The sequence below is a fragment of the Trichechus manatus genome, unplaced genomic scaffold, assembly GCF_000243295.1.
Source record: "Trichechus manatus latirostris isolate Lorelei unplaced genomic scaffold, TriManLat1.0 scaffold00146, whole genome shotgun sequence".
Taxonomy (NCBI): domain Eukaryota; kingdom Metazoa; phylum Chordata; class Mammalia; order Sirenia; family Trichechidae; genus Trichechus; species Trichechus manatus.
The window spans coordinates 3,822,031-3,837,343 of NW_004444082.1; the positions used below are offsets into that span (position 1 = coordinate 3,822,031).

Here is a 15,313-nt window from a genome sequence, read left to right on the forward strand (position 1 = left end):
CTAAAAATGTGATTGCAGAAACAGGGAAGGGAGTAATCACCACAGAGGGGAACATGTCCCTTGGTGAACAGATTGATTGGTACACAGTATCTCACCTGAGTGGCAGTGCCTGCTGGTGGACAGACTGACCACACCACAGCTTTCTGGTGTGTTTGGGAGAGATTGAAAGTTGAAAAACGAGATCTAGAACTTATGAATCCCAATTAAACCAGGGGCAGAGAAGAAGCAATCACAGAGCATGAGAGGAAGCAGTAAGCCAAGGCTGAAGGCTCTACCCACCTAAGAGTTTCTTGCAGAAAGTAGTACGGGCAAAAACACCAGATGCTGGGGAAAACTGAGAAAGTTAACATCCTCAAAAATTCCAGTGCTCCAACAAAAAATCATAAGACACACAAAGAACAGAGAAACAATGGCCCATCCAAGTGAACATGGCAAAAGGAGTGAAAGTGCATCTAGGAAAGACCAAATAATGAAAAAAATGAAAGAATATAATACAACAATATTAAACATAGTCAGAGAACTAAGGTTTAAGATTCTTGGGAGAAGTACAGCCAGAATGCTCTTTAGAAGCAAGAATGGTGAGATTTCGTCTCATGCACTTGGGACATGTTATCAGGAGAGACCCGTCCCTGGAGAAGGACATCATGCTTGGTAAAGTAGAGGGTCAGCAAAAAACAGGAAAACCCTCAATGAGATGGACTGACACAGTGGCTGCAACAATGGGCTCAAACATAACAACAACCTGTAAAAAGGTGAATTGGCAAAACTTGTACGATAGATATATTTACAAAAACCAACTACCAAAAGAAAAAAAAAAAAGCTGCTGAGGCTGCTTATGTACAACCAAACACCTCATGGGATTTGGTTCCTTCGTTTGGAGGTTTAGGTTCATGGTTTCATGGGACATGCCAGTTAATTAATCTAATAACGTGTTCAGTGCTTCTGTTCTACCTCCTAGCTCATTGTGTAGTGCCTGGGGTCCTAAAAGCTTGAAAGTGGCCATCCAAGGCACAACAATTGGTCTATATTTGCCTGGAGCAACAGAGGAAGAAGGAGCGTCAGGAATAGGAGGAGGATATGGAATGTGTGGCTAAATGCCTCCATGAACAACTCCCTCCTTTGCCATGAGACCAGAAGAACTGGATGCTGCCTGGCTACCGTTACTGAACATTTTGATCAAAGATTCCATAAAAGAATCCTGATCAAAAGGGGGAAAATACAGAACAGAATTTAAAATTCTTGTGGACTCTAAACTTCCTGGAGCCATGGAGGGTGGATAAACCCCTGAAACTATTGACCTGAGATAATCTTTGAACCCTGTACTGAAACTACCCCCTGAAGCCTTCTTAAAGCCAAACAATAGTTTCGCTGAACTAGTGAAGAAGATCTGCCTTGAGCATTATGCTCTCTTAAGATCTCTGTCTGTGGGATCAAATTGACAAGAGCAACTCAAAAGATTAGATAGGAACCTTAGGGGGCAGTGAGTTGATGTTAATAAGGGAAGACCAACTCAGAAAAGGAGGGTGAGAATGGTCTCACAACCTGAAGAATGTAATCAGTGTCACTAAATTGTATACCTAGAAAGTTTTGAATTGGTGTGTGTTTTGCTGTGTGTACTCTCAACAACAATAACAAAATTTTAAAAAATTTAGCGAAAAAAAAAATCTTCTTTATTCAGTTGTGAAATATTTCAAACATTTCAGAAGAACCCAGAAAATAATGTAATAAAATTGATATATGCCCAACCCAGGTTCGTTTAATCTTTATTTGTTCCTTCTGAACTCTGGGTACCCAAAGAAGAAAGAGGCCTGTGTGTGCCTTCCACGAGCTGACAGTCTGCTGGTGGCAGTGGTGAGGTCTGGGCCTGCTGCTGTTCGGCCACGCTGCCTGCTTTCCTGCTTGGGGGCCAGCTTTTAAGTGGCTGCCAGCCTGCAGTGATTGGAAGGCGTGGTTGGAGAACATGTGCTCAGATGCCGGGAATCAGTCTGAATGGGGATTTGAGGAAGCCAAGGGAGGAGACCAGCAGATATCTAAGGTCAAGTTTGGGCTGTACAAACATCAAAAGAAACTTGTTTGCTCTTTCCTTCTTTCTTCAGGGCCCCAGAGTCTGTGGTCAGGAAAGTACTTCACTATTCATAGGCTGTTGCTAAAGTCAGGGAATTTTGGCCTTTTGAAGTTCTTGAAGAATGGGCCCTCTGACGCTCTCAGAATGAGCTGCTCTTTGCTTTCTCCTCTTTCTCCCTGCGGCCCCAGCTGCAAACCACACACACCTGAAATCCTCCTCCTAACCCAGTGTGGAGGAGCCTTGGTGGCCCAGTGGTTAATCACTCAGCTGCTAACCAAATGGGTGCTGGTTCCAACCCACCAGCCGCTTGCAGGGAGATGTGGCAGTCTGCTTCCGTGAAGATTACACAGCCTTGGAAACCCTGTGGGGCAGTTCTACTCTGTCCTATAGTGAGGTTAGGAGTTGAAATCAATGCGGTAACAAAGGGTTTTTAATTTTTTTTTATTTATTTATTTTAATTTTTTTTTTAATTGTACTTTAGATGAAAGTTTACAGAACAAATAGTTTCTCATTAAACAGTTAGAACACATATTGTTAACAACCCACAACATGTCAGCACTGTCCCTTTTCAACCTTGGGTTCCCTATTACCAGTTTTCCTGTCCCCTCCTGCCTTCTAGTCCTTGTGCCTGGACTGTTGTGCCCCATTAGTCTTATTTTGTTTTATGGGGCTGTCTAATCTTTGGCTGAACAGTGAACCTCGGCAGTGACTTCGTTACTGAGCTAAAAGGGTGTCTGGGGGCCATACTCTCAGGGTTTCTCCAGTCTTTGTCAGGCCAGTAAGTCTGGTCTTTTTTTGTGAGAATTTTGTTCTACATTTTTCTCCAGCTCTGTCCAGGACCCTCTGTTGTGATCCTGGTCAGAGCAGTCAGTGGTGGTAGCTGGGCACCATCTAGCTGTAGTGGACTCAGACTGGGGGAGGCTGTGGTACCTGTGGTCCATTAGTTGTTTGGACTGATCTTTCCTTATGTCTTTAGTTTTCTTCATTTTTACTTGCTGCGGAAGAGGTGAGACCAGTGGAGCATCTTAGATGGCTGCTGACAGGCTTTTAAGACCCCAGACACTACTCCCCACGGTAGAATGTAGAACATTGTCTTTATAAAGTGTGTTATGCCAATTGAGCTAGATGTTCCCCAAGACCATGGTCCCCACAGCCCTCTGCCCAGTAATTCAGTCCCTCAGGGAGTTTGGATGTGTCTGTGGAGCTTCTGTGACCTTTCCTTGTACAAGTTGTGCTGGCTTCCCCAGTATTGTGTACTGTCTTACTGGCAAAGGGTTTATTTTGAAGAGGAATAGCTTCACCCTGTTGCACCTTCCTCACAAACCCACCAGCTCTTTTCATAAGCATTTCAAAGCCAGACCTTTCAGTGGAAAAGTAAGCACATGTTGTTGCTACCCTCCCGCTTCACAGGACAGTGGCGCTTTTGACTAGTCCCTTCATCCCCTAGTTACCTTCCCCAAAGGGAAAACTGGAAGAGATTATATGGTTTAGAACAGAAGCTAAGATAGGGCTTATTATCTATTTTTAAAAAGAATTTTATTGTAGTAAAATATATATAACCAAAAATTTGCCATTTTAACCATTTTTGAGTATACAGCTCAATGACATTAATTACATTCATCATGTCTTACAACCATCACCAATATCCATCTCCAAAAGTCTCCCATCATCCTAAACAGAACCTTAGCACCTCTTCGACTTTAACTCCCTTTCAGTTGCAACTCCCACCCATCCCTGGTAACCACTCATAAACTCTGGTCTCTATACATTTGCCTATTCTAGGTATTTCATGTGGAAACCCTGGTGGTGTAGTGGTTAAGAGCTATGGCTGCTAACCAAAAGGTCGGCAGTTCGAATCCACCAGGCACTCCTTGGAAATCCTATGAGGCAGTTCTACTTTGTCCTGTAGGGTTGCTATGAGTTGGAATCGACTTGACGGCAATGGGTGTGGTTTGGTTTTGGGTGAGGTATTTCATGCAAGTGGGACCCTACAGTATTTATCCTTTTATCATGCTGGTTTCACTCAGCATGACCTTTTCAAGGTTCATCCATGTTGTATCATGTACCAGGACTTCATTTCTCTTCATGGCTGAGTTTATGCTATTAAAAACGAGGTAGAAGTTGTCATTAGGGCCTGCTGCGTGATCTCCTTTTAGAAGAGCCGTTTTATATAGAGGCCTCTATGGAGACCTCAGAATCCCTTAGACTGAGAGTGTTACAGCTGAAGAGGTTCAATAATACTTAAAAGTTGGTGGTAGAAGAAACTAGAGACCTGCGGTGTCGGGGGAGGGGCGTGGTGGGAAGCCTGATGGCAGCAGTGGGGAAGACAGGACCCCCAGGGAGGCTGTGCTGCTGCTGGGATGGGGAGGAAGAGATAGAGATTAGGTGGAGAGTTGCCTTCTTGAGTGTCAGAATGTCCCTGATGGAGAAAGAAGAAGTCCGTGTCGATATTTTAAAATCAATTTAGGACATCCTTAGAGAACCATCATCCTGTGAGACAGTGTCTTAGATCCCTAATGCTACCCATATCTGTTGCCGTCGAGTTGATTCTGACTCATAGCAACCCCATAGGTCAGAGTAGAAGTGCCCCCATATGGTTTCCAAGGAGCGGCTGGTGGATTCTAACTGCCCACCATTTGGTTAGCGGCCAAGCTCTTAACCACTGCACCACCAGGGCTCCTTCCTAGCACTGCTGTAACACAAATACCACAAGAGGGTGGCTTTAAAGAACAGAAATTTATTTTCTTATAGTTCTGGAGGCTAAAATTCCAAATACGGATCTCAGCCATGTCGATTCCTTCCTTGCCAGTAGCCCCTGACTTCCTTGTCGAAGGTCCTTAGATGGCATCTGTCCTCCCTGTGTGTGCATCTCTGTGTCTAACCTGCTCTTTTTATAAATCCTAAGTGTTAGATTTAGAACCCACCCTACTCGGGTATGATCTAATTGACATAACAAAGAAGACCCTATTTTAAACAGGATTACATCCACAGGTATAGGGGTTAGGATGCCAACATGTATTTTTGGGCGACACAATTTGATCCCTAACAGGCAAGAAAGCTGAGAGTGAAGGAAAACGGGGGTTGTGGGGAGCGGGGGCAAGATACAGATAAACCTGCACAGCAGATAGAAACGTCTCAATCAGTGAGTTGATTCTGGGAAGCAGGGATGAGCTTCTCTTGCTTCAAAACAGATTCCAGCCCCTTGCCTCTTCTATGTTTGCTCCCTGTCAGGGTGGACTCTGCTGTTTCTTTGTTCCTGGTGGCTGAGGTCCTCCTGCTTCTCCTTCCTGGGTCTCCCCCTCCCTCAGCTTCCCAGGCTGGCCCTGGGCCCTCCAGATGAGTTTCTCTACAAGCAAGGCAATGACTTTGGTAGTGTGTGTCTTAGCTGGGACGCCCTAAGTAGCTTCTAATTAGGAAACTTTGTGGGTGCCTCTTGGGCCTTTGCCAGTTTTCCATATGCCAACTCTCAGCGAATGTCGTGGCAAAGGTGACAGGCAGAGCTTCAGGGGGCACACGTGTACTTCTATTAAGAATCTAAGAAGCCCTTTATCTAGTTTGGTTTTCCTCTCTCTCTCTGGAACTGACCGCAGTCATCTGCTAGGTCTAGTTGAGTATGGGTGAAAGGGCCTGTGGAGCTTGCAGCCTGTGAGTGTCAGTCTTGGATAGGAAATTAGGTGAGTAGACTTCGCGGAGTAAACGCCATGCCCCTGAGGTGCTGAGGGCCACAACTAAAAAGGAGCATCTGGGATCTCCTGAGAACACAGGCCTCATGGTTTGAAGACATTCTGTATCCAGAACGAAGCAGCTCAACCTCACCATCACTCCTAGAGTGTGCACTCATGAGGGCCGGGACCGTGTTTACCTTCTTCATCCTCTCTGTCAGTGTCAGGTGGCTGCTGTGACATCACCTCAAACTTAGTGCTTAAAATAACCCAAACTCACTCTCTTACATTCTGGAGGTCAGAAGTCCGAAACAGGTCTCATGGGCAAAAATCAAGGTTTTGGCAGGGCTGCATTCCTTTCTGGCGGCTCTAGGGAAGAACTCATTTCCTTGCCTTTTCCAACTTCTAGAGGCCACCTGCAAACCTTGGCTCATGGCCCCTTCCTCTATCTTCAGAGCCAGCTACTGCTGGCTGCACTTAGCATCTTCCAGTCTCTCTCTGACTCTGACCCTCGTGCCTTCTTCTTCCACTGGTAAAGACCCTTGTGACTACATTGGGTCCACCTGGATAATCCAGGATACTCTCCCCATCTCAAGGTCTGCTGATTAACAACCTTCCTTCCCCCTGCCATGCACCCTAACGTACTCACAGGCTCTGGGCATTCGGGATGTGACGTCTTCATTGTGGTTGTTGTTCGGTGCTGTTGAGTTGGTCCTCGACTTGTGGTGACCCCATGCACAGCAGAACAAAACGCTGTGCCCAGTTCTGTGCCATCCCCATGGTCAGTTGCTGATCAGACTATTATGATCCATAGGATTTTCATTGGCTGATTTTTGGAGGTAGATCTGCATGCTTTTCTTCCTAGTCGGTCTTAGTATGGAGGCTAACCTACTTAACATCATAGCAACACACAAGCCTGCGCTGACCAACGGGTGTTGGCTGCACATGAGATGCATTGACTGGGAATCAAACCTGGTCTCCTACATGGAAGGTGAAAATTCAACCACTGAACCACCACTGTCCCTTGGACATCTTTGGGGGTCCATTATTGTCACCACCACATCCCGTTCCCCCTTTGCTTAGAACAGTTCCTATCACACACTGAGTGTTCAGGAGATACCTGTTGAATGAATGAATCAATTTAATGTACCGTAATTACATCAACTTGAGCAATGTTTTATTTCAGAGAAGCAACATGGGAGTGGAAGAAGTATGGAATTTGGAGTTAAAAGACCTGTTTCAGGGTCTGGTTGTTCTGTTTAAGAGCTGCGTACTTTTGGGCAATTCATTTAACCGTTCTGAGCCTCAGTTTTCTCTTCTGTAAAATGAGAACAATCTAATCTACTCTACCTGCCTTCAAAGGGTTATTGATTTATCAAATGTGTTCAGTCATTGAATATTAGTTGAGTTCCTGCTATGGCCAGGTAGGGCTTCAAGGAAGGAATCTTGGAGGAGGTGGCAGTTGAGCAAAGGCGTGGATGAAGTGAGGGCGTGCGCCTGTGGGTGTCCATTGGAAGAGGGTTTGGGCTGAAGGAAGCATGTGTGAAGGCCTCCAGGTTCAGTGCAACTGGCAGGTAGGAGCGGGGGAGAGGGGACAGGGCCCAAGCAACTAGTGCCTTGGAGACCGTAGTGTGGAGTTGGGATTATATGCTTAATAAGTTAGAAGTGTTTGAACAGGAAAGTGACACAGTTTGACTTACAGTTTAAGGAAAGATCACCCTGATTTGCAGTTAACACAATATGATGCCAAGTAGTTGCTTCAAAAGACTGCTGTGGGGTCGGGGTGGGGTGAGTGAGGAGAGGGTGGAAATGAAGCTGGGCAGTGTGTTAGTACCGACGGTGGAGTGAGGTGATGGTGACATGGAAGTTCATTAGACTGTGCTCTCTTCTCTCGTGCATGTTTGAAAATGGCCACAACAAAAAGTCAGAAATAAGTAAATTCTATAGTAAATAAATATCCTAATCAAGAAATTAGGAGCAGGACCCTCTGGATACTGCAGTATCCAACTGCTCCGATGGACACTTTGGGACCACCAGTCAAGGAGAGATGAACTCCGCTGGGGGAGGGAGGGTGGGCTTGTGGGGCCGTGACATTCAGCCAAGGCTGAAGGCCCTGTGGATGGTGTCAGATGGTGTGGGGGGCGGGGGGAGCCCAAACCAAAGGCCCAGAGTATGAGGGTGTGAGCCTAGGGGTGAATAAACTCCCACGTGGTTGTCAATGGACTCAGACCTCTGTCAGGAAAGCGTCCTCTGCAGGGCCGCTCTGCAGGGCAGGTTCCTGCCCACATCCCTGTCCGTGGGTGAGCCCAGGCGTGGCCCTCCCAGACTGCACCGAGTCGGGGCCCTGGCACCTGGGGCACCCTGGCCCTGGCCTTTCCTCCTGGCCTACGCACAGTCCTGGCCTGTGTTTGCTTCCTGCCCTCTTGTGCGGTGAGTTTTATCTCGGATGTGAGAGCCAGGGACGGGAGAGACTCAGCAAAGCAGAGTGGCGAGGTCGGGGCCACGCTGACCTCCATGCTGGTATCACTGTGTTGTCTTCAGATGCACAAAACAGCGATGTGTGTGCTGAGAAAAGACGATTAGAGATGGGCTTGTGCTGAGTTCTCGGACTGTCAGGAACTTTCTTTGCTTGCCAGCAGAGACAGGAATATGAGCTGAGGACACTGCAGTCGGGTATGTCATGGGTAGGACAAAAGCTGAGGCGTGCCATTCTCTCACAGTTAGGAGGCTAGAATACCCATTGCTGGCTCTCTGGGGGAAGGCTTTCTCTCTGTGGGCTCTGGAGGAAGGGGCTTGTTCCTCGGTGGTCTTCCTGTGGCCTGGCATCTATCTTCCCCCTTCTGGGCCTATTTTGCTGCTCTTTATATCTCAAAAGAGAATGATTTAAGACACACCCTAGGCTAATACTGACACATTAACATAACAAAGGAAACTCACTCCCAGATGGGATTATAACCACAGGTATAGGAGTTAGGATTTGCAACACATATTTTTGGCAGACACAATTCAATCCATAACAGACCTCTCCCCCACCCTGCCCCTTTTTTGGAGAAAGATGTTTTTATTTGTGTTGTATCATTTTGTACTTAATGAAGATTTGCGTGAGACCTTGTCAGCTAAGGAGTCAAGCTGATAGCAGGTACCTCTAAAACTAGATCCCTCCTGAAGCTTTTTGCTCAACCCTCTGATCCCTGAATGATGAGGAAGTGCTTTGACTAAGAAATAAATAGAAAAAGAAAGGACATCCCCCCTCTCATTGTAAAAGTAATATATCATGTTAAAAGTTTTTTTGAATGATTCAGAAATATTTTTAAAAAATGGTGGTCTGCCATAATTCAGAAATAACCATTGTTAATAGTTTCGTATATGATCTTCTAGCCTTTTTTCTGTACAAATTCACATATTTGGGGTTCCATACAAAAGTAGACCCTCTGCCTGTGGGGACCATGTTCTCAGGGAACATCTAGGTCAATTGGCATAACATAGTTTATAAAGAAAATGTTCTGCATTCTACCTTGGTGAGTAGCGTCTAGGGTCTGAAAAGCTTGTTAGCAGCCATCTCACATACTCCACTGTTCTCACCCAGTCTGGAGCAATGGAAAATGGAGAAAACCAAAGACACGAGGGAAAGATTAGTCCAAAGGACTAATGGACCAAACTACCACAGCCTCCACCAGACTGAGTCCAGCACAACTTAGATGGTACCTGGCTACCACCACTGACTGCTCTGACAGGGATCACAATAGAAGGTCCCAGACAGGGCTGGAGAAAAATGTGGAACAAAATTCTAACTTGTAAAAAAAAAAGACCAGACTTACTGGTCTGACAGAGACTGGAGAAACCCTGAGAGTATGGCCCCCGGACACCCTTACATCTCAGTAATGAAGTCACTCCTGAGGTTCACCCTCCAGCCAAAGATTAGACAGGCCCATAAAACAAAACGAGACTAAATGGGCACACCAGCCCAGAGGCAAGGACAAGAAGGCAGGAGGGGACAGGAAAGCTGTTAATGGGGAACCTAAGGTTGAGAAGGGGAGAGTGTTGACAAGTCATGGGGTTGGCAGCCAATGTCACTAGACAATACATATATTCATTGTTTAATGACAAGTTAGTTTGCTCTGTAAACCTTCATCTAAAATAGTGAAAATAAATTAACAAAAAAAGGCCCTCTGCTTTTCTGTGGAGAGAGTCTGTGCGTCAGTTGGAAGCATTCCTCTGAATGGTACAGAAAGAACATTAAGCAAAGAATTTTTCCATTCAACTCTTGCCAGCTGAGAATGTTGGGAATGTCAGGCATTTTCTCCTACCACTTCCCTCTTTGTTGGAATCCTAATGGCCGCTGGGCATGTTTTGGCTTCTGCCCCTGACTCTCCACGCTCCGTGGGAGGGTGAGGGTTTCTGACTGTGCCCTGGTCCTGAGACTGGCCGGAGCTCCGTGTTGGTGCGTGTGGCTGCGTCACTGCCATCCACAGGGGCAGCGTGTTCTCTGAAACGTCACAGCACATAGCCAACCCCTGCTCGCCCCAGGCCCCGGGGCAGAGGATGTGGAAGCAGAGCCCCGAGGGAGCCTGTGTGGGCTGGCGCACAGAGCCCCCCATTCTTGACACGAGACACTGTGCTGCTGTGGAATTTCTGATGCCACATACCTGCCTTTAAGGAATTTTGCCTCAAGCATACTGGGTGGTCTGGGGAGTTAGGAGGTTTCCTGGAATAATACCTTTCACTGTGCTGCTGAGTAGAGTGTGTGTGTGTGTGTGTGTGTGTGTGTGTGTGTGTACATACATGTGTGTCCACACAAGGCAGGAAGAAGGGAGGCTTGTGTTACAGGTCAGATATTCAACAGGATCAGGAGCCGGGCCAGGGGAGTAGGTTCCATCCGGAAGCCTGTCGTTCCTCAGCCTGGAGTGTTGTCATAGACTCCCAGAGCCGGGGAAAGACCTTACTATGGTTACCAACCTCACTCCGCCCACCCCCATTTGACAAAATAGGAGAACCAGTGTTCTTCAGTCTCATTCTCTTCACTGGGCCCCTAAGGTGGGTTCTGAGCACGGTAGGTCCCTCCCAAAACCAAAAACCAAACGCACTGCTGTCCGGTTGATTCCAACTCATAGTGACCCTGTAGGACAGAGTAGAACTGCCCTGTAGGGTTTCCCAGGCTGTCATCTTTATGGGAGCAGACTGCCACCTGGTTCTCCCTCGGAGCGGCTGGTGGATTTGAACTGCCAATCTTTTGGTTAGCAGCCGAGCTCTTAACCACTGTGCCAGCAGGGCTCCATAGGAGGTCCCCAGATGTTAATAAACATTACTTGAAAAAAGTAATAATAATAAAAAAAGGAAATTCTGAGTTAAAACTAAAATAGATAGGTTTCTTTACTATAGAAATTTCCAGAGCCTTTAATTTACTAATAGTTCTTTGGAAACCTACAGAAGAGCTTATTACATGCAGTGTTTCTCAAAATTATTTGGCCAGGAAACCTCTTTTCCAAAAAACATGTCCCAGGCCCAGGGTTCTACTGGGGAGATACCACTCTGCCTTCTTGCCTTAGACGCCATTTAAAATTCTTTGAAAACTTGCGTTTAATTGCTGCCCAATATGTGACTAGGCCAAAGTTTGTTTCCCTTACCCGATTGTTAGACATTGAAGTTGTTCCCAACTTCTCAGCATAAATAATAATTCTAGAATAAATCTGGTTAGTCTGTGACCGTCTCTGATTATTCCTTTAAGAAGCAGAATTGTTGAGTCAAAGTGTATGAACATTTTTCAAGACTTTGGAAGTACAGCCACCAGTTGCTTCCCAGAAAGGTTGTACCCATTTATCCTTCCAGTTGCTGGAGGTGGTGGCAAGGCTGGCATCCATCTGTGAGCGCTGAGAAGCCTAAGCGGCTCTGAGTGCTCAGAGGAGGCCATTCCCTTGCCCTGGACCATGCAGACAGCTAGCAGTTAAAAAACAATCACACACACGAAGGACACACCCAGCTATTTCTTTTTCTTTTTCTTTTTTTTTTTATCAGGGGAGGCAAATGAGCTTTTCACAATTCCCTGGGTTTCTTCTAAGTAATTAAATGGCATCTGAGAGTTATCTGAACACTTTTTTTTTTTTTAATTTGGTCTTGTGGATATTTTGTTGCACAGTTAGGGAGGAAGGGATTTTGAATTGGCATCTGTTATATGAATTTTCAAATAACCTTTCAAGGTGAGATTGAAAAAAGTAAGTAGTTATTTCATGCCCCTGTGATTGTGAATTTTATTTCTAGAAGAACCTTTTATGTGAGTGCTCATCGGACTTCGTTCCCCACAGTCATTGAATTATGTCCTGTTAAGTGTTAAGGCTGATGGCGATGCCTTTGCATTATATTTGTCCGGAGGAAGGTGTATACACTGAAGGCTAGAAGTGCTTTGTCTTTTTGTCCTTCACAAATATTATCCTTTGGTCGGTGCATTATCGGGTTTGGGAAACCGGATGTGAAATTTTAACTCATTAAAACCCCCAAGTCTCTGGCAGTAAAGTCTTTTAAATGGCTTCACCAACAGATTTATTTCAAAGTGATTCCATTTGGAGGAAGGAAATAATAAGTAATGCATCATATACAAAGATCCATTCAATAATTCATGAGACATGCACACCAGTGACCATTTTAGATTCAGTCTGTAGCCTTGGAGATGGAAATGACCTCTGTCATAGAATACGTCCACAATTTGCTACTTTTTGTGCTTGAGTCCACATGTGTCTTGACTTTGGGAAATAAATTTTGTGCTGACTCTTCTCCTTTGTGTGATTACCCGGATAGATGGAGGCTTATTTTTTAAAAGTGGACATTTTGTATAATTGAACTAGAAGGACACTTTGTACGCGTTCCCTAACCTTAGCAAAGCAGGAATGTTTCATGCGTGCATTGCTTTTTCCTCCCTTTGGGCAAGAATTCTGATTTGGTTTTCTACGTGTGGGTCGCCAGAGGGTGGCTTAAAAATATAGCTATCAATAATCCTAGCACACAGGCAGTGTTGGGCAGTCAGTGAGTGTGGAGGCACGCGTGCTGACCAGGCATGCATGTGTCCATGCAGTCAGTGAGTATGGAGACATGCGTGGTTACTTACATGAACATGTTCATGGGCAGACACACGGTGTCGGGCCGTGCGTAAGTATGGAGGCATGTGTGGTTACCTGTGTGTACATGGTCATGGGTAGACACATGCTGTTGGGCCGTCAATGAGTATGGAGGCACACGTGGTTCCCTATGTGTACATGTTCATGGGCAGACACACGGTGTCGGGCAGTCAGTGAGTATGGAGGTATGCATGGTGAACAGGCATGCATGTGTCCATGGGCAGACACGCGGTGTCGGACAGTCAGTGAGTATGCAGGCATGCGTGGTTACCTACGTGCACATGTTCAAGGGCAGACACACGGTGTCAGGTCGTCAGTGAGTATGGAGGCATGCGTGGTTACTTACGTGCATGTGTTCACGGGCAGACACACGGTGTCAGGTCGTCAGTGAGTATGGAGGCAAGCGTGGTGAACAGACATGCATGTGTTCACGGGCAGACACGCGGTGTCGGGCAGTCAGTGAGTATGGAGGCACGTGTGGTGAGTGAGCACGCACGGGGCAGAGGAGAATGGCGGCTCATGGCCCTTTGCCGTATTCAGCCGTATTCTGCCTTTGCACAGTCCAGCTGTCGAACTACTCCGGTCATCCTGAGCTTCAACAGGCCCTTTACTTTTTCAGAACCACAGAGGCTCCAGTTCATTCCTCTTCAAGGGGGAGACTTGCACAGTGGGAAGTGGAATGGGGAAGGCTAGCCTGTTGCCCTCACACTGCTGTGTGATAAAAGGGAAACCTAGGGGACGGGTGTGTTCAAAACTTCCAAATATGATCATTTTAATTTGGCAAGTATTTACACAATGACAAATATTTTGTGAGAAATAAAAACGAACGACTTTTGGTTCTGTTGTTGGCTGGAGAAACTTCAGGATTCACCCTTCCTTCATTCCTGTTCCCTCCCTCAAACCAAACCCGTTGCAGTGGAGTGGATTCTGACTCACAGAGACCCTATAGGACAGAGTAGTACTTCCCCATAGCCTTGCCAAGGTTGTAGTCTTCACAGAAGCAGACTGCCACACCTTTCTCCTGCTTCCCTCCCCTACTCCCCAATATAAGTTGCTGAATTTTTTTTTTTACTTAAAAATGATTTTATGTAAAAATTAGCATAAAAATTTGTACAGTGTAAACTCTTATAAGGAAAATGTGAAAATCACTAGACATCTCACCATTAATATTTTGAAGAACATTATTTTATACCTGCACAACACACATTTACTTACATTTTATACAAATTATGATGTACTGCTAAGCTGCTTACAGACTAGTTTTTCATTTAATAATATGTCAAAGACAACTCTACCTATCAATCAAAATCCTTTTCATTTTAATAGTTGTGGAATATTCCATTATATACATATATCATGAATCAATTTCTGTGATACACCTTTAAGTTGTTTTCAGTTTTTGCTCCCATGTACAACATAAGAATGAGTATGCTTGTGTGTGTGATGACTACTCCGGTATGTATTCCTATAAATGGAATTGCTGGCTCAAAAGATGCACATGTCACCTTTTGGTATGTATTATAACAGTGGCTTTGAAAGATGGTATTAAAACACACTCCTATGTAGTGTATGAGAGTCCTCCCTTCCAGATCCCCACCAACACTGGATATTATAGGTCTTTTCAATATTTAATAAATTAATAAGTACCTTAATGTTGCTTTTATTTTTCATTTCTTTTATTACAATTGAACATGTTTTAAAATACTTGTTTTAAAAATATGTATTAAATATTATTAAAATATAAAATTTGTATTTCTTCCTGTGTGATTTATCTGTATATATTCTTTGTCCATTTTTCTGTTGAGCTGATTATCTTTTTCTTATTGACTGTCAGAACCCCTCCAAGATATTTTTTGATTAAAAAAAGAATGCAAATTGAGACAAAACAGTTCTCTAAAATCTGCATAAAGTATGTATCCTCAGAATAACTATCGATCTTGTTTGGGGATAAATGACTCTAGTGACCAGTAACACTGCTTTGTTAACATTTGGGATGAAGTGCATCTAGCGCCTCGTCATCTGGAGAATGTAATGGGGGACAGAGATGATGTGGGGTAAACACTGTATATTTAATTTGGGATTGCAGAAAATATGTTCACTTTGGCTCACATTCATCGTTGTTCTTGTAAACAGTTTCATTCACTGGCTCCCATGTACTATCGAGGGTCTGCTGCGGCTGTCATCGTATATGATATTACCAAACAGGTAAGAGCGCCCCTGGAGAGTTAAGATGCCATTTATGGTGATCCTGTGTTGGAGACATGTCAGTGCTTGAGTCTTCCCAGTAGCCTGCAATGAGGTCTCATAGTACGATGGTCAGGGAGAGTGAGCACTGTATACTGAGTTTATTTCCCCTATTTGTAATGAAGCATCTCAGGATTATGTGCTGAAGTAAATAATGACCATTATTTTTAAAATCAACTGTCTATGTGTAGAGGCAAGGCCGCATCTGCTAGTGCTAGTCTCAGGAATGTCAGGTT

At 45.0% G+C, this 15,313-nt stretch overlaps 1 protein-coding gene across 2 annotated transcripts in view; it reads left to right on the forward strand.

Annotated features, from left to right (window-relative positions):
• The window catches only part of RAB31 (RAB31, member RAS oncogene family), a 128,729-nt gene that overhangs the window by 48,972 nt on the left and 64,444 nt on the right, over positions 1–15,313 (forward strand). For both annotated transcript variants that reach the window (XM_023740055.1, XM_023740054.1), the window contains exon 4: positions 14,967–15,038. In XM_023740055.1, coding sequence (XP_023595823.1) covers positions 14,967–15,038 — 72 coding nt within the window. The remainder of the gene's footprint in view (positions 1–14,966; positions 15,039–15,313) is intronic.